This window comes from Dinoponera quadriceps, unplaced genomic scaffold (assembly GCF_001313825.1).
Source record: "Dinoponera quadriceps isolate SergipeBrazil2010 unplaced genomic scaffold, ASM131382v1 scaffold426, whole genome shotgun sequence".
In the NCBI taxonomy this organism is placed as follows: domain Eukaryota; kingdom Metazoa; phylum Arthropoda; class Insecta; order Hymenoptera; family Formicidae; genus Dinoponera; species Dinoponera quadriceps.
Genome location: NW_014554535.1, coordinates 34,458 through 60,092, shown reverse-complemented (window position 1 = coordinate 60,092; position 25,635 = coordinate 34,458). Strand labels below are relative to the sequence as shown.

General features: G+C 43.1%; 1 protein-coding gene across 12 annotated transcripts in view; it reads left to right on the top strand.

Moving 5' to 3' along the window:
* Nucleotides 1-24,810, top strand: part of LOC106751939 (calcium/calmodulin-dependent protein kinase kinase 1) — a 94,075-nt gene extending 69,265 nt beyond the window's left edge. For 5 of the 12 annotated variants that reach the window (XM_014633234.1, XM_014633235.1, XM_014633242.1 and 2 more), the window contains 7 exons: nucleotides 2,774-3,369; nucleotides 4,100-4,953; nucleotides 10,344-10,698; nucleotides 12,764-12,960; nucleotides 19,020-19,409; nucleotides 22,485-22,648; nucleotides 24,391-24,810. In XM_014633234.1, the coding sequence (XP_014488720.1) occupies nucleotides 2,774-3,369; nucleotides 4,100-4,953; nucleotides 10,344-10,698; nucleotides 12,764-12,960; nucleotides 19,020-19,409; nucleotides 22,485-22,648; nucleotides 24,391-24,466 (2,632 nt within the window). In that variant the 3' untranslated portion in view covers nucleotides 24,467-24,810. The other 7 variants (XM_014633238.1, XM_014633237.1, XM_014633243.1 and 4 more) reach the window with 5 other exon arrangements.
* The last annotated feature ends 825 nt before the right edge of the window (nucleotides 24,811-25,635 follow it).

The following is a 25,635-nucleotide window of genomic DNA, read 5'->3' as shown; positions in this document are numbered from 1 at the left end:
CTCTCTCTCTCCTTGCGCTTGAGGAGAAGCGTATAACAAATATCTATGAATCTATTTAACTATCTATCTATCTATCTATTTATTTATCTGTGTCACTCCCCTCTATCCCTTTTTATTTATCTCTCCCTCTCTCTTTCCTCCTTTCTTGCTTCACCTTTCTCGCTTTATCTCGGAAACGAACGCAATCTGGGCCACGAGATCGGCCATTTAAATTTCATATTTCTACCGTTTTGACCGTTATGAACAGTGGCGCGCAGTCAGATTTTCATCACAAAGCGCGCGCTTCTATACAGCTCCGCGGGATTTAACCGCGAGCTTCGCTCATCCCGTTTCCTCTCACGGTCGACTCCGATGTTTAACTGATCATTGCATGCATTCGCACAGCTATTGACCCGAAGGGTGGCTACACCACACGACGGTGTATATGGAATTGATAAATGCATCTCTCGTGTTTACTCGGCGCGCCGCAAATCGCCTCAAACGACAGTCGTGATTTCGACTGTCGCGTTTGCGTGAGACGCCACGATATTCGTCGGTGGTCCTGTGAGATCAACACGACGGATATCAATAAAACGCATCTTTCGCGTCTCTTCGTGTCAAGTCTCCGTCGTAATTATGACATTTGTTATCACTTCAATTCGACACTTGTGCAAACGTCGTTCCGCGCGAAAGCGCGTACCGCATATTATGGGATAATTAAATTATTTCTCTTCGTGTGTAACGCGATTCAACATAATTTATCGACCGGTGCTACTCGATATACTCCTGTGGTCGCAGAGATCGCGTGTTTTACCTTCGATGCTCCTTCAAGGACTATGTCGAACACGTTAACGCGTTCGCTATCAGAATTTATTTGGATAACTTTCTTCCCACAGACCAGTTCACATTTTTATTTGTTTTATATAATTGTGCAAAGTAGACTTAGTTTGATCTTTCCAGATAACATTTACGTCTTTTAGACAATAAAATATCTAAAGGACGTTCATGAAATAACTTCTAGACATAGATATTGCTTGGGCCGCATAGAAATTTTCCCAGATTTTCCCATATATAGCACAGATTCCGATTAGAATGTTCAAAATTATTCTAAAACGGGTTATCCCATAATGATACTAATTGGGAATCCCATTTTTATCCCAGTGGGATGAAACCCCCTTTTCCACGATGCTAATTAATTGTACGTTGCGCCTTGCTTCGTATCGCGTGCGATTGCTAGAGCCGAGTGACAGTTTGACTGAATATCAGATTAGGGGATTAATAAATGAGAGGTTATATTTTAATATTACTGTACCTGATGACGCGCACATAATGTGTGTATATAATATATACGCACATATATTATATGTGCGTATTCTTGCAAAGTATAAAGGCTCATATTCTCAATTCACTTTTATCAATAAAAGTGCTCTTAAATGTGGCTCTTCAACCAATCAAGTTTCTAAGCCACTTTTAGGGGCATCTTTATCAATCAAGATAAGTTGAGAATATGAATCAAAATATTTTGTATATTTTGTTCAATTATGGTATAAAATAGATACCAGAAAAAATCTTTGGGGAAACGTTAGGTGACCAAATAGAATCTGTTTATGTTTCCCATTCAAAATCGTATGTTTTAAATACTATGCTTCTAATCAGAACCTGCGTAGATTTCCCGACTAGAATCCATAATTATTTTAGGAAATCGGACTGAGTGCCAATTATATCTGGAGAAATTTTCTATATGGGACCGACACAGGAAGAAAATTAATTGCCGTCTCATGTATATAACGCTGGTCTCTCGTGAGCGATCGTTGCGTCACGCACGTGTGACGTTGATGAACGAACATGTTAACGAACGTACAGAGGTGAATGTACGAGGGTGACGTGAATCTTGCGACGTCGTTTTGTGAATCTTTCTTCCGCCAGACGGAAGGTCACTTAAGAGCTCCGGATTTATCTATTCTCGACTCTGGTTGGAGGAGGGAGGAGAGAAAGGGCGGGCAGACAAGAGAGAATAAGAGAGAGAGAAAGAAAGAAAGAGAGAGAGAGAGAGAGAGAGAAAAGGTAAGGGAGAAAGAGTGACTTATCGGCATTTCGACATTGCTCGTTATCGTGGATAAACGAGCGGTCCGTGCATCGGATCGCACGAGACCCCGTACGCTTCATCAACACTTTATTTATAAGTCATTCGCGCGGCGCCGTTTGAAAAGGTTTAGTCGACGGCGCTTTCCGGTACGTGATTATTTTATGCTGTCAGACATCGTACCCGATTATATCTCGGCGCAGACGCGCGCGCACGATATAATTCCGCGCGCACACGGCGCATTAGCTGTCTGACATTTTGTTTGCCGACTTACCGCCGTGCCCCCGGTGCGCTCGGCGCGACGACGGATTAATGAGGCGGCAGCGCTTTGATAAAAAAAGAATCCCGCGCGTTTTATATAGAAGGACGGTAAATATGTCGCGGGGCGTGCGACCACCGGAAGTTATTTCGATCACTGTTCGCGGAGAAAAGGTTACATCACTCTAATTAGATGACGGTGCAGTTTCCTTCGGCGAAAGAGTAAAAAAAAAAAAATGAAGAAAGCTCAACACGTGTATTACGTGTTGCACGCGTTGCGCACACAATGAACCGCGACATTTTCCCTCACACGGCCTCTTCGTGTCATAAATTGATCGTGATTTTTGCCGATGTTTGCGCGAGACAAGCGTTGTTTTTCAAGATTTCGGCGGCGCGACCATGAGAAAATGTTCAACCTTGACTGAGCAGGCGTTCTTCTCTTCTCTTTTGCAGACGCGGTGCGATCGACGAAGAGTCACCCTCTTACTCGAAGGTAACGGTCTCGCCTTCAGGCACACAGCTGTCGGTGGACGCGCGAGCTGGCCCATCGCGGGTGTCGTCCGAGGAGAGTTCCGACAGCGGAGAGATCCAGGAGATACGCAAGGACAGCGCGCTCTACCTCGAGGAGGCGGAGGGCTCGAAGAAGACCGCGCGGTCGCGTCCACCGGGTATCTTCCGGAAGGCCCGACGAGAGAGCAGCGGCTACGCGACCAGCGTGGGTAGCTTGGACGAGGAGAGGAAGGGCAGCGTCTCGTCGGAGAGTCAGCAACAGCAGGACTCGTCCCAGTCCCAGTCCCCGTCCCAGTCCCAGTCGTTGAAGGAGAAGCGCAGAATCACGAGGATACCCAGGGCTGAAGAGAGCCTTGGCGAGAAGACGTCGATCGGCACATCGGAGAGGATGCCGACGACAGAGATACACAGGAAGGTGTCGAGCGCCGGCCTCGATATGCCCGACATCGAGGAGGTGAAGGAGGTCCTGAGGGAAGAGACCTCGCCTCGGCAGGGGAGCCGTCAGAATCTTAGTAGGGACGCGGAGACGGCGGGAGCCGGTAAGTAAACCGCGTCACACTATCCAGCGAACCCGGTGCCGTCCCGCAGTTGTATTTGATATTGCCGTAATAGAGCGCAGATTCCCAAAATTGGACGGCGACCCTTGAAGAGAAACGGGGGGACGGGGGTGGTAATGGTTCCTCCGGAGAAACGTATCTCGAGCGAGAATATTCGTGAGCGCCCCGGCGACGACGGCAAGTCGCACATATATAAATATATATAATAATCGTTTTACGATCGCAAAAGTCGCTGTACTACATACTACTTACACCGTACATACATACATACATAAATATATATACATAATAAAAATAGTTTGCCCCCCTTTTTTCACGAAGACTAACGAACGGCACAGCCCGCAGCTAGTTTCTCCCGCAGTTGGTTTCGCTAGATTTCGTCAACGTTTCGCCCATAATGTCTGTGAACTGCAAAACATTTTAGCATCTAACTGCCACTATGAGCGAGAAACGGAGAGAAAGGGAAAGGGGGAAAGAAGGAAGAAAGAGAGAAAGAGAGCGAGAGAGAGAAAAAGAAAAAAAAGACAGGGGGAGAAGGGGGAGAAAGAAAGAAAGAGAGAGAGAGAGAGAGAGAGAGAGAGAAAGAGAGGAAGAGAGAAAGAGGTCGAAGTTAAAGCCAGATTGAAACAAAGCGGAAACTAAATAGATCCGTTAGGAGATAGAGGTAACGGTGGAGTTTCCTAAGTTTTTCCTTTTATGTGCCCGTAACCAGACCACTTATCAGCGCAGCCCCGGCTCCCGAGGGAGGCGGCTAATCAGACGCTCGCTGTGAAAAGCGACGTCGCCTCCGGCGTCGTTTCTTCTGCGGCGTCCCACGACGGCCTCCCGAAGGAGTCACTCGACACCGGCAGTCTGAAGGAAGCGCTCCACCGTATCTCCTGCGAAACGAACCGCAGGCTGGACAGGTCGGCCGTCGGTCTGGGCTGCGGGAAGACCCGGGAGACGTCACCGGTGGGATCCCGCGAGGATCCGCCGTGTTCCGCAGAGCGTGTCACGGCCGAGATCGCAGGCAGGAAGGATGAGAAGGTGGCGTGTTCCAACGACACTTCGTCGGGGAGCGTCGAAGCGTCCAAGGCCGAGAGGACGCCCGTAGTCGTCGCGTCGTCGTCATCCGCCAAGACGTCGGTCAAGGTGTACCAGCTACTGGCGACCCAGTCGGAGGATCGCAGCGATGGCGAGCTGCATCTACCGGATCGCAGGATATCCTTGCAGATCGCCGGCTCGCGAGACACCGAGGTGTCACCGACGAACAACAACACCACGGCCACGGGGGTCTTCGTGAGGAGCGGGAAGTGCGAAAGCACGCCGACCACCGTGACAGACGACAATTCCGCCACAAAGACGTCGTTACCTGGCGAGACCGGGCCGCAACGGTACCTCGGAGACGCCGGCAGCGTCACCGTCAGGCCCATCTACCCGTACTGCCCGTATTCGCCCTATGGCAGCCCTCAGGGCTCGCCCAGGAACCGCAGGAGACCCCTCCGCGAGAGCAGAAGGGTGTCCATCGATAACCGGCAAGGCGATATCAAGCTGAATCAGTACAAGCTGTTGGATGACATCGGACAGGTGAGGCTGAACTTGAAACTCAGGGGAAGACGAAGTATTCCCGCACCCACCGGCCCTCCTTGCGTCGGTATCGCGTGTCTGCAGAGGGAAAAATGCTGTTGCATCAATGGGACGTCCAAGCGTAATTGGATTAAATCCTCTTGATTCGATAGTAAAATATTACTGAATCTACACCGTGAACAATTTTACGTTAAACTTAATACATTTCACATGTCCTAAACTCAAATTTTTGTGTTAATTTAACACAAGGTAAATATGTTGAAAAGTATCACAAATATTATGTCGAAATTAACGCAAAACTAATACGTTAGTCGATATTGAAATACGATGTGTTATTTTAATACTTACACATGTTGAATATCAACATAAGATGTTGAAATAACTTAACTACAATATGTTAAATTAACACGCGAGTATGCGAGAAATTTAACACGAAAATTTTAACAAGGACCGATTATAACACAGGTACGAAATGTTTTTTTTTTACAGTGTAATGCATCATACATTGCTCCAATAACTCGGATATTGGTTTCAATGATATTGCTATTGAATTGAGAAGATTCAATTCGTCCCAATCACGCATGCTGTTGGAAATTCTACAGCAAATACAACAGCGTTTTTTTCTTCCGTGTACGAATTTTCCGCGTCTGCTGTTCCAACGTGATTTTCTCGCCCACGTGAAGCAGTGGTGTCTTCTCCCGAGTTGGGGGAAAAACGAACTTCGAACCCGTCGAGCGAGACGCGGATAGAAGACCGTGTGTATTTTCAACACACGCCGACATACACACGCGTGTGTATTGCATTTAACATTTATTGAATAACGATCGAGACCTCGATTATCACGGCTACGAGCTGGCGCGCCGATTCCACACACCCCATAAACTTGAGCAACGCGAACGGCGATTAGACTGCACAAATAGACGATCCCTTTGACCAGCCCCGGGCGGAAAATATCGGCTGGAATATCTCGCGCCGGGCCAATTTCGCGGGCGCATAGTTTACGTATCGGACGGCCGAAAGCTTTCCAATTACGCTCGCGGTGTTTTAACAATCGCGCGCTGCGCTCGATAAGGTCGATCGACATATTGCATCCGGCTTCGGAAACGCCGAAAACCATTTCGCGGCATTCCACGTATCGACAGATATTCCACAGATCGTATCGTCAATGATTATCGGTACTATGAGAGAGAGAGAGAGAGAGAGAGGAGGGGGAGGGAGTTTCCTCGCGATAGCCTTGATATAGTGCGAGTTATCTTTCCCAGCAATTTTCACTGGCGCGCCTCCGTGCTCCGCGCGCCCTATTAAGAAATAATTAACAGCCGCGCGATTACGGATCATTGTCGGTAATCGCGTTATAGCGCGTTCGCGTAATGCGATATTAGCCGCGGCGGCGGAAATTCGAGCTACGCAGGGACTGTGAAAATCGCTCTTGCGTCCTCACGGACGCAGGAAAATGAACGGTAAGAGGAGCTACGATGTGATCGTGGCAACTAATAGCGAATTTGATCACCCGCACTACACTGGATCGGTATATGCTGAAGGCTGCTATACATGAAACCGTTATTTAACCCTAACTCCGGTCCAGTGGACTGCTAAATATTTGTCGGTTTTCTAATTTTCACATGACATTATATTTTTTTCTTTCTTAAAGTATCTGCTACAACGAACATTACTTTTTCTTAAATTGCATTTGCAAAACCATTTGAAAATGTTTTTCCATTCATAGTTAATTTCTCGTTAAACTTTAAAAGTTACCACTACAATACCGTCAGTTTAATAATTAACCATGATTAGAAAAATTAGCGCAATGTTTTGCGTTGTCATCAGGTTGAATCTAAATTAAGTTAACTAGAAAATGAAAAACCGGACCTTACTATAGTAGTCTTTGATATGCACTAATCCAGTGTAGTGCGGATAATCGAATTCGCTACAAGACGTTTCTCTGAAATAGAGACAACTACGGCGAGATTCATAGTCTTCTATTTAAGGTCGTCTTGAGTACATCTTCAAATACTGAATTAGCCGTTTCATCGGCTACACCACAGAGCATCCGAAGAGAAACCTGAGACGATCTTAAATAAAAGACTGGACTATAAATACCGCCGTAATGACAATAAGAAATAAGAAATACTTAGAAACGGTTGTTACCGGTTCTTGGCTTCTCGCGCTGATGTGCATTCTTGATCTCAGCTAATAAATTTTTCGTAATAACCAACCATTAGCAACAACATCGAGACGGTTAGCGAAGTTCCAGCTGAGTTCAAATCGACCACTGAGATTTAGCTAACAAACTGAGCTACTTTTTTATGAACGATCCCTCTGTTTCCGCGACAGTCGATTCATGGTATTCACAGGACAAATCGGTCATCGCTCGTTCTTCTTCTTTTCCTCCAAGCTGGCACGCACGTTAATCCGCCGACGCACTTTCCCGGTTATTGTTCGCCGTACATGCTGTCCCGCCTAACGAGTTCGGCGCTTATCTCCCGTTCACGAGGATCACGCAGTATTTATCTTCCACCTGCGGCGCGACTTCTCGTCTATTAGTCTTCCAATTACTTAATCAAGGACTCTCGAGCGACAACTTAAATAAGAGTGCTCGGTCTCCCCCCTCCCCCCCGAAAGTCGAAGAGCGTGCGACGAGAGCGCGGTGTTAAGACTTCCGAATGAAGCTGACATCATATGTCGCGTAGAACGAAGGTTAAAGGTCGCGCTCGCGTGTTTCGATAATAGCAGAGCGAAGTCTCCTCGCGCGCGTAAATGGACGCGCTTTTCGAAGCGGCTTTTCGCGCGGGCCGAGGAAGTAAGTCGCGTCGGAAAATGAAAATGCCTACGCAGTCGCGGCCGTAGACTGGAGATTCGATCGGATCGGCTGAGAAGGAGAAGAAGACGGCGATAAATTCGCGTTCTTACAATAGTGTTCGTGAAAAGTGCGAAAGAAAGCTTATCTCGTTTAGCGTGCAATCTCTTGAGGTCTTCGTGGCCGGAAATTCCGGAGATCGCTATTCCCCGACGAGAGCAATGTACTTATTACGAACGAGGTTGTCATTCCGCGCGGCCCCCGCGAAATTATCTTCGACGGATGAGCGAATGGATGGAGAAACAGCGAGAGAAAGAGAGAGAGAGAGAGAAAGAGAGAGAGAGAGAAAGAAAAAAAGATGAGCTCGCAAAGTTCACGATTCAATCTCTTTCCCTTTATCGCACCGCTTAAAACTACATTCGAACTCGAGATTGGATTCCTCGTCGAGGTGAGCTACCGCGGATGCACTTTAGAACCGACATAACATTTAATCGGCTCGAAATCGCCGTCGTCGCGTATTTATGAGCGACCTATCGGCCGATCTCGATCCGTCATCGGTCGATCTTTAGCCACCGCGTAATTATACGAGGCGAGGTTACGTCGCCAGTTGTTGCCGGGATAAAGCACGCAAAAAAAACTACGCAGATTACTCGCGCTGTACCGATTACCGCGCTACGTCGGGAGAGCTATTTCTGCGCGATGAATTAATTCGTATCACAAGACGAATCGACTAACCGTGATGAGCGAGCTACTTCTGGTTAACGGTTAAGTTTCATAACGCAAAATTAATCGAAAAAAGAAATCAAGTATGTAAATGGACACGTATTAGCTTCGGGTTTAATAATAAATATTTAATTCGTGCGATTGAAATTCATCGTCGAAATTAATCGGGCGAAATGTGATTAATAATGGAATTCCGCGTGGCAACATTGAAAAACGGTTATTGTGGAATTAAACGGTCACACGGCATTTCCTGCGAAATCGTCCGTTTTAATGAGAGAGGATAATTTCCAAGCCGCACACGGAGCCGCACATCGGACGGTAAACGGACGATCGTGATCAACGCGCGCGAAGGATCTCCCTAAAAAATCTCCCTCGTCGGTAGTACTTATCGCAAAATAAACGTCCTCTCCGACCGGACGTGCTCGAAGGTGATCACACTATGAACTATAAAATTATGCCCCCGCTCTGCCGATAGCATCGCCGGTGACCTTCGACCTGGCCGCTACCGGCGATACAAAGCAGATCTTGATAATGGCGCAGCTCAACCACGGTAGGGCATGAGTAAGGGTGCGGGTAAGAGAGTCACGATATCGTCCCGATAAAGCACGGTCTGTCTCTGCACAGAGATCGCCCTCGCCTCAGGGGAGAACGCGCTTAACAATGTTTTTCCGTATCAACGTCAAGACCGTGTTCCGCATATCATTATTCGCGGACGATTTTTCGGAGCCTCGATTTCTTTATGGCGCATGATATCTATCTCGAGGCGTGTATGTATGTGTGTGTGTGTGTGTGTGTTTATAACGCGATAATAGAAAAATAAAAAACCGCGGAATATGCTGGCCTATTAACATAAAGAAACCTTGTTCCAAGCGATCTCGATAGCGCACGTCGCTGTGAACCGGAATTATTTTTGCAATATCGGATTAAAGAGCATGATTACAGCCTGAAGGTATTTGCGCACGGAAAAAACAATTCTGTTGGTATAACTGAATTTTCCGTTGCCTGGGGACCGGACGGAAACTCGGCCGAACACTGAGAAAAAAAGTGGTACAATTAATGAAATGTTGCTTAAATAAACATTGTTTTTACAAACACGACGTCTGGTCCATCGAATAAATCGTACGATTGTTGATAGTGAGTTTATCGCTTGATTCGACGATTACGATTGATCAGCAACTGTATCATCGCAAAGTATTGTCGTGCCAACGCGTAATCTATTTAGTGTGGAAATAGTATTTTTTTAACGACGGTGACCGCCAATTTTGTCGATCCAATCACTTTTTACTCTCAACGCAAAAACAGAGAGATTCTTGTAGGAAGTTTCTGCTCAGTTAATTTGTCCCGGCTGTTTCAGCCGAGTTTTAACGCGGCTAAATGTTCACACGAATGTTCTCAGTCGCAGTAGCAAAGATATCACTTGTTTTCACCGAGTTTGCATTTGATACCCTATTCAGTTGCAGGAATCAAGTTTTTTTCCCGTGCACGAGTTGATTCCTCGCTTGCGAGTCAATCGTCGAATTGGAAATTATACACGTCGTTTGACAACAGTAACAACAATAAGAATTATCGTACATCAATTATCGTAGACATAAAATCGATATCCCATTGGTTCTCGTTGAATTAATAGAACACCAGTTATCAAAGATTCAGTTATCGGAGCGAGTCGCGTGAAAAATATCGAGCGACGCGTACGCACGCCGGGAGCCTCGAAAGAGTTAAAGGTTAAATCGAGCCATAAGCAATCGGTGATTCCGCATAGAGTGTGGGAGCTTCTGAAAAATTCAGTCCGCGTCGTCCGCGATCGAACCGCGGGGCGTCGATTACGCTCTGCCGTGTTCGCTCACGCCGTCACTTCGCGTTTGCACCCCAGGGCACCTACGGCCTCGTGAAGCTGGTCTACAACGAGGAGGACGGCGCCCATTACGCCATGAAGATCTTGAGTAAGAAGAGGCTGATGAAGAAGGCCGGCATTTTCGGCAGGATAGTGCCCGGCAAGAAGACCGATCCCCTGGCGAGGGTCTACAAGGAGATCGCCCTGCTGAAGAAGGTCGATCACCCGAACGTCGTGAAGCTGGTCGAGGTGCTCGACGACCAGGAGGAGGACCACCTCTATTTGGTCTTCGAGCTGCAACGCGGCGAGATCCTGCAGATACCCACCGACGAGCCTTTGGACGAGAAAACGGCCAGGCGAAACTTCCGCGACGTCGTCATGGGCGTGGAATACCGTAAGTCATTATTCATGCGCTCCACATTCACGCGTCGAGGAAGTGTTTGATATCTGCGACCGTAATTGCACAGTGAGGTGAAATTACAGTTGGGAATGCCACTTTGGTGTTACGTGCCGTTACAATATTAGCGATAACAATCTTCCATGCATATCACTACTGTTACTTTTTTATTATAAAAAGAAAAAAGCAACGAGAAATAATACGGCAGGCGCCCTAAAATAGCTACAATTTTGACGAAATTGACCGCATTTTGCTCTTGGAAAAACCACTTTCGTGAGAAATGTTGCTACAGTGTTAACGCGATAACAATCTTTTATGTATATTGCTACTATTATTTTATGTTGGAAAAAAAGTAACAAAGGAAAACACGGTAGGCGCTAGAAATGACTATAACTTTAGCGAAATTAACCATGTTTTTCTCTCGGTGTGTATAGTTTATAGTATATCCCTGGTAGAAATTTCATGCAGTTTTTGAGTAGTTACTGGACGGTTTAATAATTTCTATTTAGTAACTGAGGAGTAAAACTACTTCGGAATCCCAATCAAGGTGTAAGGCTTTTCCTGCAATTATTACACACAAAAGATGCGCAAAATCTGAGCTCATTTACTGAGCGAAAACATATCAATAAATTGACGAAAGAATTATTTAAATTGATTAATAAGCAAATATACCACTCATGAATTAGGTAGCCTTGTCCTAAAAATACATCTGAATAAAATTCTACTAAGTTCTTGTCCATTTTCTACGCAGTATTGTTACAACTAATAAAAATTCATTACTAGGCAGTAACTAGATGGGTGTTTAGGAAAATTGCATATATTTCTAAGGATAGTCGGGATTTATTTTGAAGGTTCTCATAGGTTTTTTACTTATAAAATTTTTCGTTTTGAAAAATGAAAACGTTAGAAAACACATCCGAAGGCCTTCGATCTTCGTCGTGTTGGGGTTCGTTAACTGTAAAGTCACGTCATCGTTTTGAGATCGGCTTTTTTGCAGCAATTGTGTTATCGCTTTAGCCGCGTTCTCGTAAACTCAATATTAATTATCGAGGTTGCCGGGATATCTCATATTTCCCTTCGAAGCTCGTTCACCGCTAGCAAATAACTTTCGGCGGTTGAAAGAGAAATGAAAGTTCCGAGTATATCTTAATTGAATCATAGATCGCGATTGATACGTGCGAATCGCGTTTCCCGCGCACAGCTCGTCGTATTTATCACTTACGCGCTAATAACAGTATGCTAACACCCTTGGCAGACGGATTTGCGTAATATATTTGGCGCCTATTACGGATCACGGATCACGGACCACGTTAATATATTTCGTATAACGCCGGCAAGAACCATTTAACAAACCATAGAGCCGCGTCGAAATAACAACCAATATAGAATCTAGGATGGCGATTATATTTTCTCTTTTATTTTCTTTTCTATGTCCGGCAAGAATTATTCAATTAACCATGGAACTGCTTCTAAATAAATAACGACCGATTTAGAATCTAGAATCGCGATTACATTTTCTTTTCTATTTCCTTTTCTATGTCCGGCAAGGACTATTCAACAAATCATGGAGCCGCGCCTAAATAAATAACAACCATCTTAGAGTCTAGAATCGTGATTAAATTTTCCTTTCTGCTTTCATTTTTACGCCCGGCAAGGATTATTCAACAAGCCACGGAGTCGCGCTTAAATAAATAACAACCGTCTTAGAACCTAAAATCGCGATTAAACTTTCTATTCTATTTCTTCTTTCACGTCCGGCGAAAATTATTCAACAAATCATATATCCGCGTCGAAATAACGATCGATTTAGAACCTCGAATTGCGATTGAATTTTCTTTTCTACTTTCCTTTACATCAGGCAGAATCTATTTATCGAGCCATGGAGCCGCGTCTGAATAACTAAAAACAACCGATTTAGGATCCAGAATCGCGATTGAAATTTCTTTTGATTTGCAATCGGAATTTAATCCGCGGAAGATTTCACGTTTCTCGCGGAGATGAATCTCCGAATGTAAAATAGCGTAGTTCAAACGGTACTACTGTGTGTGCGTTGTTTGCGCAGTGCATTACCAGAGGATAGTGCATCGCGACATAAAGCCGAGCAATCTGCTGGTGGACAACGACGGCCGCATTAAAATCGCTGATCTGGGCGTCAGCGCGGAATTAAGGGCGCCCGGTGAATTATTGTCGGGGGGCGCCGGCACCCCGGCATTCGCGCCGCCCGAAACGACTATTCCCAGCGCTCAATACTCGGGACCGGTAAGTACACTCGCGATATAATTATTCCCGCAATCTAATCTACCGCCGCGCATACGCGGCGATCGATACTTAACGTCCAACGGGGCAGCGATCGAGCATTAATAGACTCGTGTATTCCTAGAGACGTAAATATGTAATGCTAACGTAAATGCGTGTGCAGTCCACACACGCGCGGCTAGGATTTGTACGGATTACCGGGTCTATAAATTGTCGCTCTCGTAAACCACTTGGAAGTGAGCGCGACACTGTGCGGCGCAATAATTTGAAATTTATCGCGCAATAACCCACGATCACGTTAAAATACGATGAAACGGGAAAATACATGGGAAAAAAGATTTCTCTTCCGATGGGTTCCAATTTTCGTTCTTTTTTTCCTTTTTTTTTTCAACGCGGCCTGGGGACTAATGGATCTCCTCTTCGCTGTAGCCGGTGTCCGGCTATTATTCCTTCCTCGTTATCTCCCCGACAGCAACCAAATTTCTCCTGTCGCGCTTATTGTCGCGGAATGGAGCGATACGCTCGCGATACGCGCTAAGTACGACGGGGATCGCGTCGCGGCAGGTCCAAACAACAATGACGACACGACTGAGTACACGGCCGATCTCGCTCCGGTGGAATTAAAAGTCGATAAATCGGCCACTATTACACGTCATTTCCACCCGCAAGTAGTGACCTCTCGAACCGCAGAGCCGACACGTGCGAATTGACCTACATGCGTCGCGAGAAAGACCCTCGACGGGCTCTCTCTCTCTCTCTCTCTCTCTCTCTTTCTCCATCTGTTTCCCTCACGCTCGCGTTTGGGATTATAGCGGGAAAGATTCTCCAGCTGCCTTCTTCACTGATCACGGATGTATTGTTATGCCCGTAACTCAAAATAATGAACAAATTATGAAAAAAATTACAAATTGATCTGCATTGCATTTAAAAGTGAAATTCCAGAAGATTGACAATGAATCAGAGCCTGAATAAAAAAGTATTCCACTTTAAAGAAAGTTGTAAAGTGAAATAAGTTTGATGAGAATTCAATGAAAAACTTGCACTGCGTATATATTAGAATATTATCTAACTCGTTGCTCGTGCAATTAAAATGTATGCAATTAGTACAATTAATACGCGAAATGTTTAATTATATCACAATTTGTTGTCATCACATACTTATTTTGCATTCGGTAAAGAAAAAAATTACGGATGATATAACTATGATACACTATGTCGGCTTTTGTATCTTGCTGGGAAGCATCCTTTGATATATCCCAACCAAAAGCTGACCCAAATATAGCGAAGCCAGTCAAAAATCAGGTATACGGTGTCTATACTCTTATTATAGGTACTCTAGTATAAAATAGCAATCCAGCTCGGGGAGGCAGAGAGATGCGCGCGCAAAAGTGACCGAGCCGTTATTTTTCGCCGCGTCTTTTTTGACACGCCACACCTTTGGCTACCGGAGTAAATTATAGTTGGATTACCCGTCTATCGTCATAGACTATGCCTAAACCGTCAACCTCCGTTCGCGCGGAATACTCGCGTCGACATGCAATCAACGTCACGATTCGGTAGCCTCTCCCGGTCGTTTTCGCCCTGCGCAATATTTTTTCTTTCTCTTTTTTCAATCCCCTCGGCTGCTTTTCGTATATCTCCGCTTTCTAATTAAATCCCTCGTGCCTCCTTCGGCTTCCAATTACAGGGGCCTGTAATTCATTCGTACGAGAGCGCGCGTTCTCGCGCGTCAAAGCAACTCTACGCGCGACGTCGAACCGAAACGCACCGTCGTGGATGAAAAGAATAAAAGAAACGTCGCGCTCTGAGATTTTCTTGGTTGCGGGAAAAGCGACACGGACCTCGTCCGATTAATGATGCGGCAGCTTTAGATAAGCTAACGCTGACCGGCCGCGTTATTATGCCTCGGGTCGCTCAAAAGTGCGAGAGAGAAAGAGAAAGAATGAGAGAGAGAGAGAGAGAGAGAGAGAGAGAGAAAGAGAGAGAAAGAAGAGCGGGAAGGGAGACGTGGAGACATATAATTTAGCGCGGAACTATCATTCCGCCCCCATATATTTCCGAGATTACGGCCGAGACCGCAATCGCGTGACCTTATCGACACACCACGGCCGATCGCTTGAATTTCCGCCGCGTCGTCCGAGGAAAGGCGATATCTATAATAAGCAGCTCACGACCGCGAATCTGCACGCTCGATTACACCCAGTCCAGCCGCCACGACCTGCGGCGAAATAAACGGCCAGGCTACCGAGAGGAAGGCGCGGACGGTGAAAAGGCGCGAACGGCGAAATATCGCGCGACGAACGAAATTGCGACTTCACAACTGCGATCGCAGCACAATGTCCTGGAGGGTGGCGAGCTTAAAAAATAGATTCAAAATTCGATTCGGAAAATAACATGGAAGAACATTCTCTCGTAATATGCGGCTCTTCTTACGGCTTCCTCCAGAGTTTCATGATAGTAGTGTAATCATTGTCCATGTAGCAACCATTTGAATTTTTCAAATATAGTTTTTATACAATTAATTCTATTTCAAAAGAAAATTGTTACTTTTGTTATGTATTTAAGAATGAAATATCTGTTAATTTTTTTTGTTATTTTAAGACATATAAACTACTTTAGGAAACTGCACTAGAACTTTGGCACTAAACGATAATCAAATAGCACTTTTATTATCTTGGAATATTCTGTAGTTTTAAAACTACACGGAAAAAATCATTGCATTAATCGAAAAAGGAACAATTAGATGCATTGTGGTTGAAGGAAACAGAATTTCTAATCCTTATGATACATATGTGATATAAATGTGGTTCTTATAATCAGAAATTCTGTTTCCTTCAACCAAAATGCATCTGATTGTTCCTTTTCTGGTTAATACAACCAAACTTTTTTTTCGTGTATGAAAGCTCTGTCGAAACTTAATAATCGGCAATAATCGCAGATACCGCTGAAAGTAAGACACTATTTGATGCGCATTTACAAGCATTTTAAGAAAATTGTGCCCATTTTTGCCCAATTCATACGCTTCACAGAAAATTTACAGATTAATACAATAGTGGTAATTTTAAATAAATACAAAGCAATGTTAAAATATCACTATTGCAATATCAAAAGACTATTTTTTGCATTTTAGTCTGCTATGTTGATTCCGTCATTTTTAATTTTGTAATTCTGACCTTGGATTTGTGTTCAGTAACCCCAAAAACCTACACAAACAAGTCAATATTAATGTACGATTACTTTTGTATATTTTGGTCCATTATATTGAATCCATTCTTTTAAATTTTATACATCTGACCTCGAAATCGCGATTATAGATTCGAAAAATTACTAAATATAGTTTTAGGTAACAATCTACATTGAAAAAAGAATCTAGTAATAAGTACTAAAATTTGGTGAATATTTTCTGACCAAATATTTGATTACCGCAACCAAATAATTTAGTTCCGTGTGCTAAATATACAATATACGAAACTACACACAGTACTGTACATACGGCATACGAAATGAAATTATTCGATTGCAGTAATCAAATATTTGGTCGGCAAATATTCATCAGATTTTAGTATTTACTACCAAATCCTTTTTTTCAATATAATTAAACTACAAATTATGACCGCTTTTTCCGATCTTCCATTCCATTGTACATTGGTATATCGAATCGATCGCGATTCTGGCGAAAGGCGAAAGCGCGAGCGAGAAAATCGCCCGAGGTTCTCGGGATTCCATGGTAAGACGAGATGGATGGAGAAAGAGGAAAGATAAAGTCTTGCGGCGTGTTGTACTCATGATATACAAACGAGCATTCGCTGCCCGAGTTGCTCGTGACGACTCGAAATGTTCACTTCGGTCGAGGTGCGCGAGCGTGAATTAAATCGAATACCTACTTCGTAAACGCGCGATCGATACATTTCTAATTTATTCATTAAAGGGAATTCTCGAAAACGGGGTTGCAGTCGCGCACCGGTACTGCCCCGGGCAGTAATATAACGATAATCAATGAATGCTTTCATTTGACGAAGTGTGCTGAATAAAATGGATATTGTATTTGAATAACGTTTTAATATGAATTATTACTTTTAACTTTCGTTTCACCTGTCCCGACGTCAATTAATTCGATTGATATACGTTTACCTTTGTCCTTTATCCGCCGGAACGGTCGCGTTCTAATAAATTTAACGCTCGTGCGCGAGATATCCTTTTCTCTCCGAGTTCCCTCTTTTTTTTTTTCTTTTCCCACTGTACCGGTGTTTTGCGCTACGCGAATATTTCACGTCTTTCCTTCGCGCGAATGTGCTTTCACCCTTTGTCCATCAATTTGATTTGTTCAGCGGAAATAACTTTTCACAACAGTTAGATGTGTTTGCTTTTCGCCTCCGCCGGCTTCGCATTTACAGATGTTTTGGATTTCAGTACCTCCACTAACGTTTTCCCGCAAAGAATATTTCTATATGTTTTTTTAGTAATTTGATTTTTTTGTATTACGACGGGGGTACAATATCTCTCGTTTTTCACGATGCGCTCGTCAATTTCCGGGTATTTCAATCTTCAATTTATTCCACACGCGCTCGCAAATGGCAAATATTACATTTCCATCGAGCTTTTAAACACGATTTTTAATTACCTTCCAATTTGCCTTCTATTTATTTTCTATTAAACATCTTTACGAGCAAGAAGTCCGACGAGTCGCGCCCAGCCCATCCGCCGTGCAGACCGGACGAATTAATTTCATTTAAAGGAACGTGTTAAAGTGATTCGTAATAAAAATTATATTTTCACGACCGTGTACGAAACTTATCGCGAAGTAAATTTCGTCTCCGATGGCAAAAGGCAAACGACGAGTTTTATACGTATTTTTTGTATCAGTTGCGTTTTTATAAATATGCGTATATATTTGGTTTTTTACGTCGTAGTAAAATATGTTACTCTGTTGTTCCAAAAATCGCCGGGAAAGGCGTAGCGCACAACGCATAGCGATGTGCTGAATAATAGTCCGACGTATCACGTACAAAGTGACCTTTTCGCATGATTGCGAGATCGACCCACGCATTTGCACATACGCACCACGAATTTGCGCATCATATTGTTATAAACGACGACTATGTCACCGGATGTACGCTGAAAAAAAAAACCTTAGTTAAATACCGGAACAAAAGCTTTTTTGTTATTTGAAGATCTGTTAAGGAAACAGATGGAAAAGTTACTTCATGTTTTGTTATTTCATGATTCTGTCAGGGAAATAGATCGAAAAATAACTATTGCTAATCATTTATCATCATTTGTTATTTTAACAAATTATCGCCAATACAGAAGTGTTTGTTAGAGCAATAAATTAGAAGTACAAATTATTTGCTCACACTACGGGGTAATTTGTTGTCCTATATCTGCAAACCATTTGTTGCTGATACTGATATTTTATTAAATTAACAAAAGCTTTTCTCCAGTGTATGTTCGCGATATCTCCGTCTTTCTTTCCCTCTCTCTCTCGTCGAAACTCTTGTTATAACTCATATAGCCACCGCATTACAAATACAAATTTCGTTTATCCAAACGTGACGATAAATGGAGTTTGTCACTCCTTTTTTTTCTTTTTTCCTTTAACTCCTATTCGGAGCATAGGGCACTTCTCCCCCTCTTGCATATGCATGTGGTGGTGCGCACACAGATTGTACACATGCATACGGGACCTACCAGTTTTACGCCGATTCCGAACGGCAGTTGGAGAGAGAAGTGTTTCTTTGGCATGAGATTACTCTTGGCGGTTTGCCAGGCCACCAAGAGGAGCTACGAGCGTAAGAAAAATTCTTTTTCTTTATTTGGTTCTACCGGGGAGTGAACCCGGGACCTCTAGCATAGTAGACTGGTGCGCTGCCTATCATACCACGCTCGCGCTCTTTGTCACTCCTTTGGTAATATAAAAATTTCGCTCGCGCGTTACTGAACAGTCGAAGCGTAAGGAAATGAAGACTAAGATTTAGGAACGCAGTTTGGTGAAGTATTCACGGTATCGGCACACATGTTTGACAATCTGATCGCGACGAGGGGGAATCTGTCTGAAATTGCAGCCGTGCGACGTGTGGTCGATGGGGGTGACGCTGTACTCGCTGGTGACCGGAAGTCTGCCCTGGAACGGCTCCGGCAGCATCGGCAGTGTCTACGCGGCGGCCCGCTCGCAGAACCTGAAATTCCCGGAGAAGCCGGCCGTGTCGGACGATCTCCGTGACCTGATCACACGAATGCTGGTGAAGGAGCCGGCTGACCGGATCACCTTGCCGCAGATTAAGGAGCACGCGTGGCTGACCAATCGAGGAGCCGAATCACTGCCGAGCGAGGCTGACAATTGCCGCGTTCCAGTCACCGTCACCGACGAGGAGGTCGAGCGGGTCGTCACGAGGGTGCCGAAACTCGACACTCTGATCCTCATCAAAACTATGCTGAAGCAACACAGTTTTCAGGTGAGCGAAAGGCACATGCGCGCGCGGGTATGGGTGTGGAAGTGAGGCTCATGTTTCCCGAATCGAAATTTTAATTAAATTTTTAAATCTACAACACGGTATAAATAAAAATAGCAAAATAAGTTCAATTTCAATTCTAATAATATAGTTTACTTTTATTGAACCCTGGTAATATCTTACTGATTTCTGCTTCTGCTGTTTTACAGCCAAAATACTTTAATCAAAGTAGCATTAAAATTAAATCTATAGAATTAAAGTTTCAAGAAGTTAATAAATGTCAGTATCGTCAAGGTGGGTTTTTATTAGTCTATAAGGTGTCTAAAGCCCGGCCTACGATGGTGTAAGCCTCGAGTCGTAAGAAATTGATCAATCACAATCGATTATTCTTCTCACATTCGACTGTGATTGGTCAATATCTATCCTATATGGCTTAAAGTTTATTTTACCTATATATGTAGATCCAGTTTAAATAGACGCAAGCTATACATAACAGCGTCGAAGTAGCATCAAAATTTCGACTCTGGTTTATTCGGAAGCTCATTCTAGATGAAACGAGGGAGATAATTCGAAAATATTATGCGATTCGATGTGAAACATTGAAGTCAAGTAAAATCTCCCTGCGTTTCGCGGATAAAATATTCAAGGAAAAGCGAAAGCTCAGAAATGTGACAACTACGCCACATTGTCCGTCCTTGTAATCCGTTAATATATAATATTTCTGAATGGAACGTATAAGACGCCCGCGAAGCAAAATTCCGAGCATATTTTCGCTAAGACGCGGAATTCGTTTTTCTTCTTTTCTCCGTTGGAGGATGCAAGCGCGAGCATCACCGGGCAGCAAGAGCATCGCGTCGCTTTCACGATAACGAGTCGGCATCGGGCATAGCTTCCCTCGAGGATTCGGAGTAAGCCACGTGGGTCGATTCGTTTGAATATCGTAGTTGCTGTTGGCCTCTTCGTGAAACGAAACGATTCGCATATTCGTCCGGAAGCGAAAAATATGCAGATACGTATTGCCATTGCGACGCGGGAAAGTTAGATCGCATAAACGTGATCGTTTCCGCAACGATGCACTTCTACATACATGTCCGTGTAACCTGCGACTTCGACGTAAACGACGCGAACGCTACGTTACTGTGACAGTCCCGACGGCGTGCGCGTAGTGTTATCAACGTACCCTCGCAAGAAAATGAGGCTACTCGAGAAAATGTCAATCTTACATACAGAGGAAAGGATTCTTTGCATTTAATATACATGTTTGTTTGACTTGAGCATGTTTAATATGAACAATATAATTCAATATCAAATATCATTTCGTTTGAATGAAAATGTTGTTTCACTAGAATAAATTAGAATAAACCATGTTTGTTAGAAGAAACACTATTATTATTAGAGAAGAGAAATAATATTCCGTTTCCAGTAAAAAAATATTTTGTTATATATTACATGTTGTTCGATTGAAACAAAAAAATGTTCTTTAGTATTTTTCTAACATAGTGTTATTTCTTTCAAATAATTTATTGCCTGTGACAACTATTATTATGTTGGATGAAAATATAAAAGAAATATGTTATTTGATATAGAGAGGAATATTTATTGTTTGAGAAACTAAACAATTCTGTTTGTTGGATCAAATATTCGTTTGTTTACTCTATTCCAAAAAATTCGTTTCAATTAAAAAAATTTTATTAAATCCAAAGAAATCTTTTATTCTATGCAGGAGAGATGAGAAAAAATTTTACAATTCTGAAAACCTCGCGATTGCGCGCTTAAGAATTCGGATGAAAATCTCAGTTGAGGCTATTTTTTATACAATTCTTCTTCTCTTCTTCCTATAAAATGTAAATTTCTTACGAAAGAAGCAGAAGTAAATTTTACAACTCTGAATTATCTTGATATCTATTTTAATAATTTAATCGGAAATCGCAGCTGAAACTATTTCATGTAATACTGCGACTTTTCGCCCTGCTAAGAAAATAAGACATTTCTTATAAAATTGCTACGTAATTCGAAAATTCAATTTTTTTCACTAATGTTACATATGATTCTTAATATATTCAATCCGATCTTATATACGATAAATCGAGATGAAAGCCGAATCATTGATGAAAGACTAGAATCGCAAATGTTGGTGCATAATTTGAATCAAATTCTCTCGGGAGGATAAAGTCAAAGCGAGCGTAATTTTTACTTGCCGAAAATTCCCTATATCTCATTCATTTACTCTTCCGAGGGAGCTTGCTTAAAATTACTCATTAACATTCACGTTTCTGGGCCGATCTATCGCATGTTGTTTGGAATATTTTTGGTCGCTTTTCTCGCAGAGGTGCGATATTGATTACAGACACGCAGGTACCACCTACACGCCATCGATCTTACGCGAAGAATGAACAGTGACATTTCACGCGTTTCTCGCTCACTCTCTACGACAATGTCAGAGTAATTAACCCGAGCGCGGTTAGCCGGCAAATACCGCAAAGTGGATGCGAAGCAAGCGGACGTGTATCATCACGCTAGACACACCGATATATATATGCACGTGCATTTTAAATGCGATTCCATTTATCTAGATGTCAGAACGACGCTCAATAATGTTGAACGGTACCAGCGGGAGTGTTTTGTTAAACGACGTTACTCCGGAGTGCACCGAAGTCCCCGCGCAGTCGAGTCCCGTCGACCTTTCCCAAGTTATACGACCTCGATCTCGCGAAACGACAGGGCAATTTTTTGCAAACAAACAGACCGTCCTGTCACGGCGAATAATAACGCGTGGATGCGACATTGCCAACTACGGAAACTCTCCCGAACGTTTGCGCTCGCGTCCCCCAGGACGATCCCCGACATCATCCCTTCGATGAGCCGTGCGCGTTCGCGATTTCGCGCGCGAGGGACCGACCGCTCGATACGGATTTGCATCCTCATCCCCGCGACATGACCGCGATCGACTCGGCAAACTTCCTTCGGAGGAGAGGGAAAGAGGGGAGGATAATATAGGGCTCCTGCGCGGAGGAGCAACGGAGTGTGCACGGTGAATGAGAGCGCGATAAAAGCAGGAGAATCGTCACTCCTCCGCAGAATCCGTTCCTGCCGAAGCGGAGTGGGCGGACGGTGGGCAACGACGTGGAAGCGGGACCAAGCGGCTCATCCTCGCAGAAGCGCGACGCAAAAGCGGAGCAATTCCATCGGGCTGGCAGGAGCATGTCCGCGCCGGACTCCTATGATTTGCACACAAGCGGCAGGTAAATAAACTTGGCCTCGTTTCACTCTTTCTCTCGCACCTACGCTTCCTCCTCTTCTCCTTTTCTTCTACTCTTTTCTCTCTCTCTCTCTCTCTCTCTCTCTTTTTCTCTCTGGTGTCCCGGATATTTTTTAGATATCCCATTTCAATAAAATTCCCGTATGCGCGCGCAACAAAACTCGATTTAACAGGATTCCGCTTGTCCCGTTCGAAACGATTTCGAGGCGAACGCTGACGAAACCGTTGCTCGTCCTTTCTCTGGATTTATCCTTCGGGCTCGTTTGAACAGACCTTACAGTGGGTATATAAATATGTCGCGTTTATTTAGCTTCGCGTGATAGAACGTGTCAACGCTCCACTTCGTACACAGAAAAAATACTAGAATCAAATAAATTTAATCATCTGTTTTTCAGCTACTCAAATATTTTTATCAACTTAAGCATATTTTAATAGTTTGTAGTAATAAATATTTATTTGAACACAGTAATACATTAATTGGTAAGTGAATTACTATATGCAAGTGTAAAATGGTTCAAAATTTTAGAGTATTTATTAGAATCACGTAATTTCTTTTCCAATAAAGAAATCTAGAGGTTTTAAATTTCGATTTTTCTCTTCAGTAAAAATTTTCCAAAAATAAATTCCGATATTTTCAATATTATAAATTTTATACTTATTGCAATTGTTTTAACACATATAAGTAAATACCTACTTGTACGAAGAAAATATCATATTGTGCATAGTCGATTATATTTCTATTTCTAATAAATATTTGCTGAGAAATATTGGAATAACTATTTTACTACTTGAATCAAATAAATATTATTTGAACGGTAACACTTTTTTCTCCCGGTATAGATTCGCGAATTTGATTCACCCTTTAATCAGTTATCGAACGTTTCTTCGATCCGCGGACGCGTCTCGTAAATCGCCATTTCGGGAACTACGTGTCATCCTGGTCCCGTTAAATGGTTATATCGTAGACAAGAATAATGTGTAATTTACCCTTACATTACACGTTGGGAAAATAAATCGCGTTTCGCGGCCATTCACGGCAATATAAATGATAATGGCAGTATAAATCATCTTAATCGGCGCCTGCAAGCAGCCTTACAAACGAATCCCCTCGACACCGTCACCCTGCTCTATCCCTTTCTCTTTTCGCTTCTTAATCGTTCCCTCGTAACGATATGCAAGTTATAGCGAGGGAGAGAGAGAGAGAGAGAGAGAGAGAGAGAGAGAAAGAAAATGAATAAATAAGAGAGAGAAAAATAGAAAAGCCTATATTGTCATCCTAAGGCATGTCTTCTAAGAACGAAGAAAGTAATCGTGTACAAATTAATTTGCGAGTTAAGGATATAAAGATATAAAGAAAAATTGCAATAGTTAAAGGTACAAAAATAAGAAAGAAGAAATAGGGTAAATAAGATTTGAATGTAATGCAAGCTTTACAATTAAGATTAACTAGACAGAAAAAAAAAGTAAATTTACGTTGATGATAAGTAAGAAACAAGTTCCGAGTACAAAATAACTTCGTAGAGAAATAATAATAACAAAGAAAGGCCAAATGATATAAATATAATATTAGTTAAGCATTACGGTGAAAAAAAATTGTTGTAGAGTTATGTAAAATTCAGAAACGTAGACGAAGAAAGAGAGAGAAGAAGAGAGAACTCTTTCGCGCGACAAGCTGGTTGGGTGCATTAATCGTCGTGTATTAAATGTAATTCGCGTGATTGGCAGACAAATGTCAGTGGAAAATCCCTTGCCGCCGGTGACGGAAGCGTCGAACCAGGAGTCAGAAGTCGAAAAGCGGTGATCCAATCGGCGGTAAAAAGGGCGCGCAGGCGGGGGAGCCCTTCGATCTGCGAACGGGCGTCGGGAGAAAGCCGACGGAGAGGCCGATCAAGAGAAATCGTCGATCGAGCGAGCCAACGAGCGAGCGCGAGCGAGATCGTCGAACGAACCAACGAAAAATTAATCTTCCAGAGAATGTTATTGATTCCTCGTTACTTATATTCGCGTTACAGCCGCGTGGCATTGCCTACGGTTCGCAGGTAAGCTCCGCGAGTTATTTACGTTGCGATATGTTGCGCAAAATTTGCAACCGGTGAGGCTGGCGAGAAAAAGAAAAACATGTGTATATATATATATATATATAAATACTATGTGTATATATATACTATGTATATATATATATATATAAATACTATATATATACATAGTATTATAATACTATATATATATATATATATATATATATAAATACTATGTGTGTGTATATATATATATATATATATATTCTTCCCGAGAATGACGAGGGGATCAAATATTTATGAACGATTTTGTTCGATAGAGAGCGGTATACGACATAACGAGAGAATCAATTTTGCGACGTAAATTACAATTTAATCAGAAAGTTGACGGTACGAGGGTAGTACTCGTCCGTGGTGACCCTCGATCGCGTTAAGGTCACGTGTGTAAAATCATGGAAGGTAGCGAGCCGATAATGCATTTAATGCGATGATACGGAATTAAGGCACGCCTCGCCGGCTTTTTCATTCCATTAATGTCCTAAGGAAGGCGTTTGTAAATAACTTTAAGGTTTAGCGCTGTGCATGCCGTGCCGATCCAGTGTTCGAGAGAAGCGCCGTAAAAAAAGAAAAGAAGGAGAAAGGGCGCTTTATGATTTTTGCACGTTATCAGAGTGGTATAAAAATGTCACGCGAAAAAAACCCGATGCGAACGACGTGTGATTTACGTCGTTTTCCACCCTTTTTTTCCGTGAAATTCGTGTTTCTCGTTGCCTCACGCTCGATTTTAATAAATATTAAAATTCAAGGCGGGCTCGTTTGATGTGGACGCCGCGTGACAAACTTCCACGCTAACTTAAGGAGAATGGCGCGAAAAGATGAAATTCCGCACACCCACAGTCAAAATCATTTTTAATAAGCAGAAGACACAAGGAAATATAAACAATGTAATAAA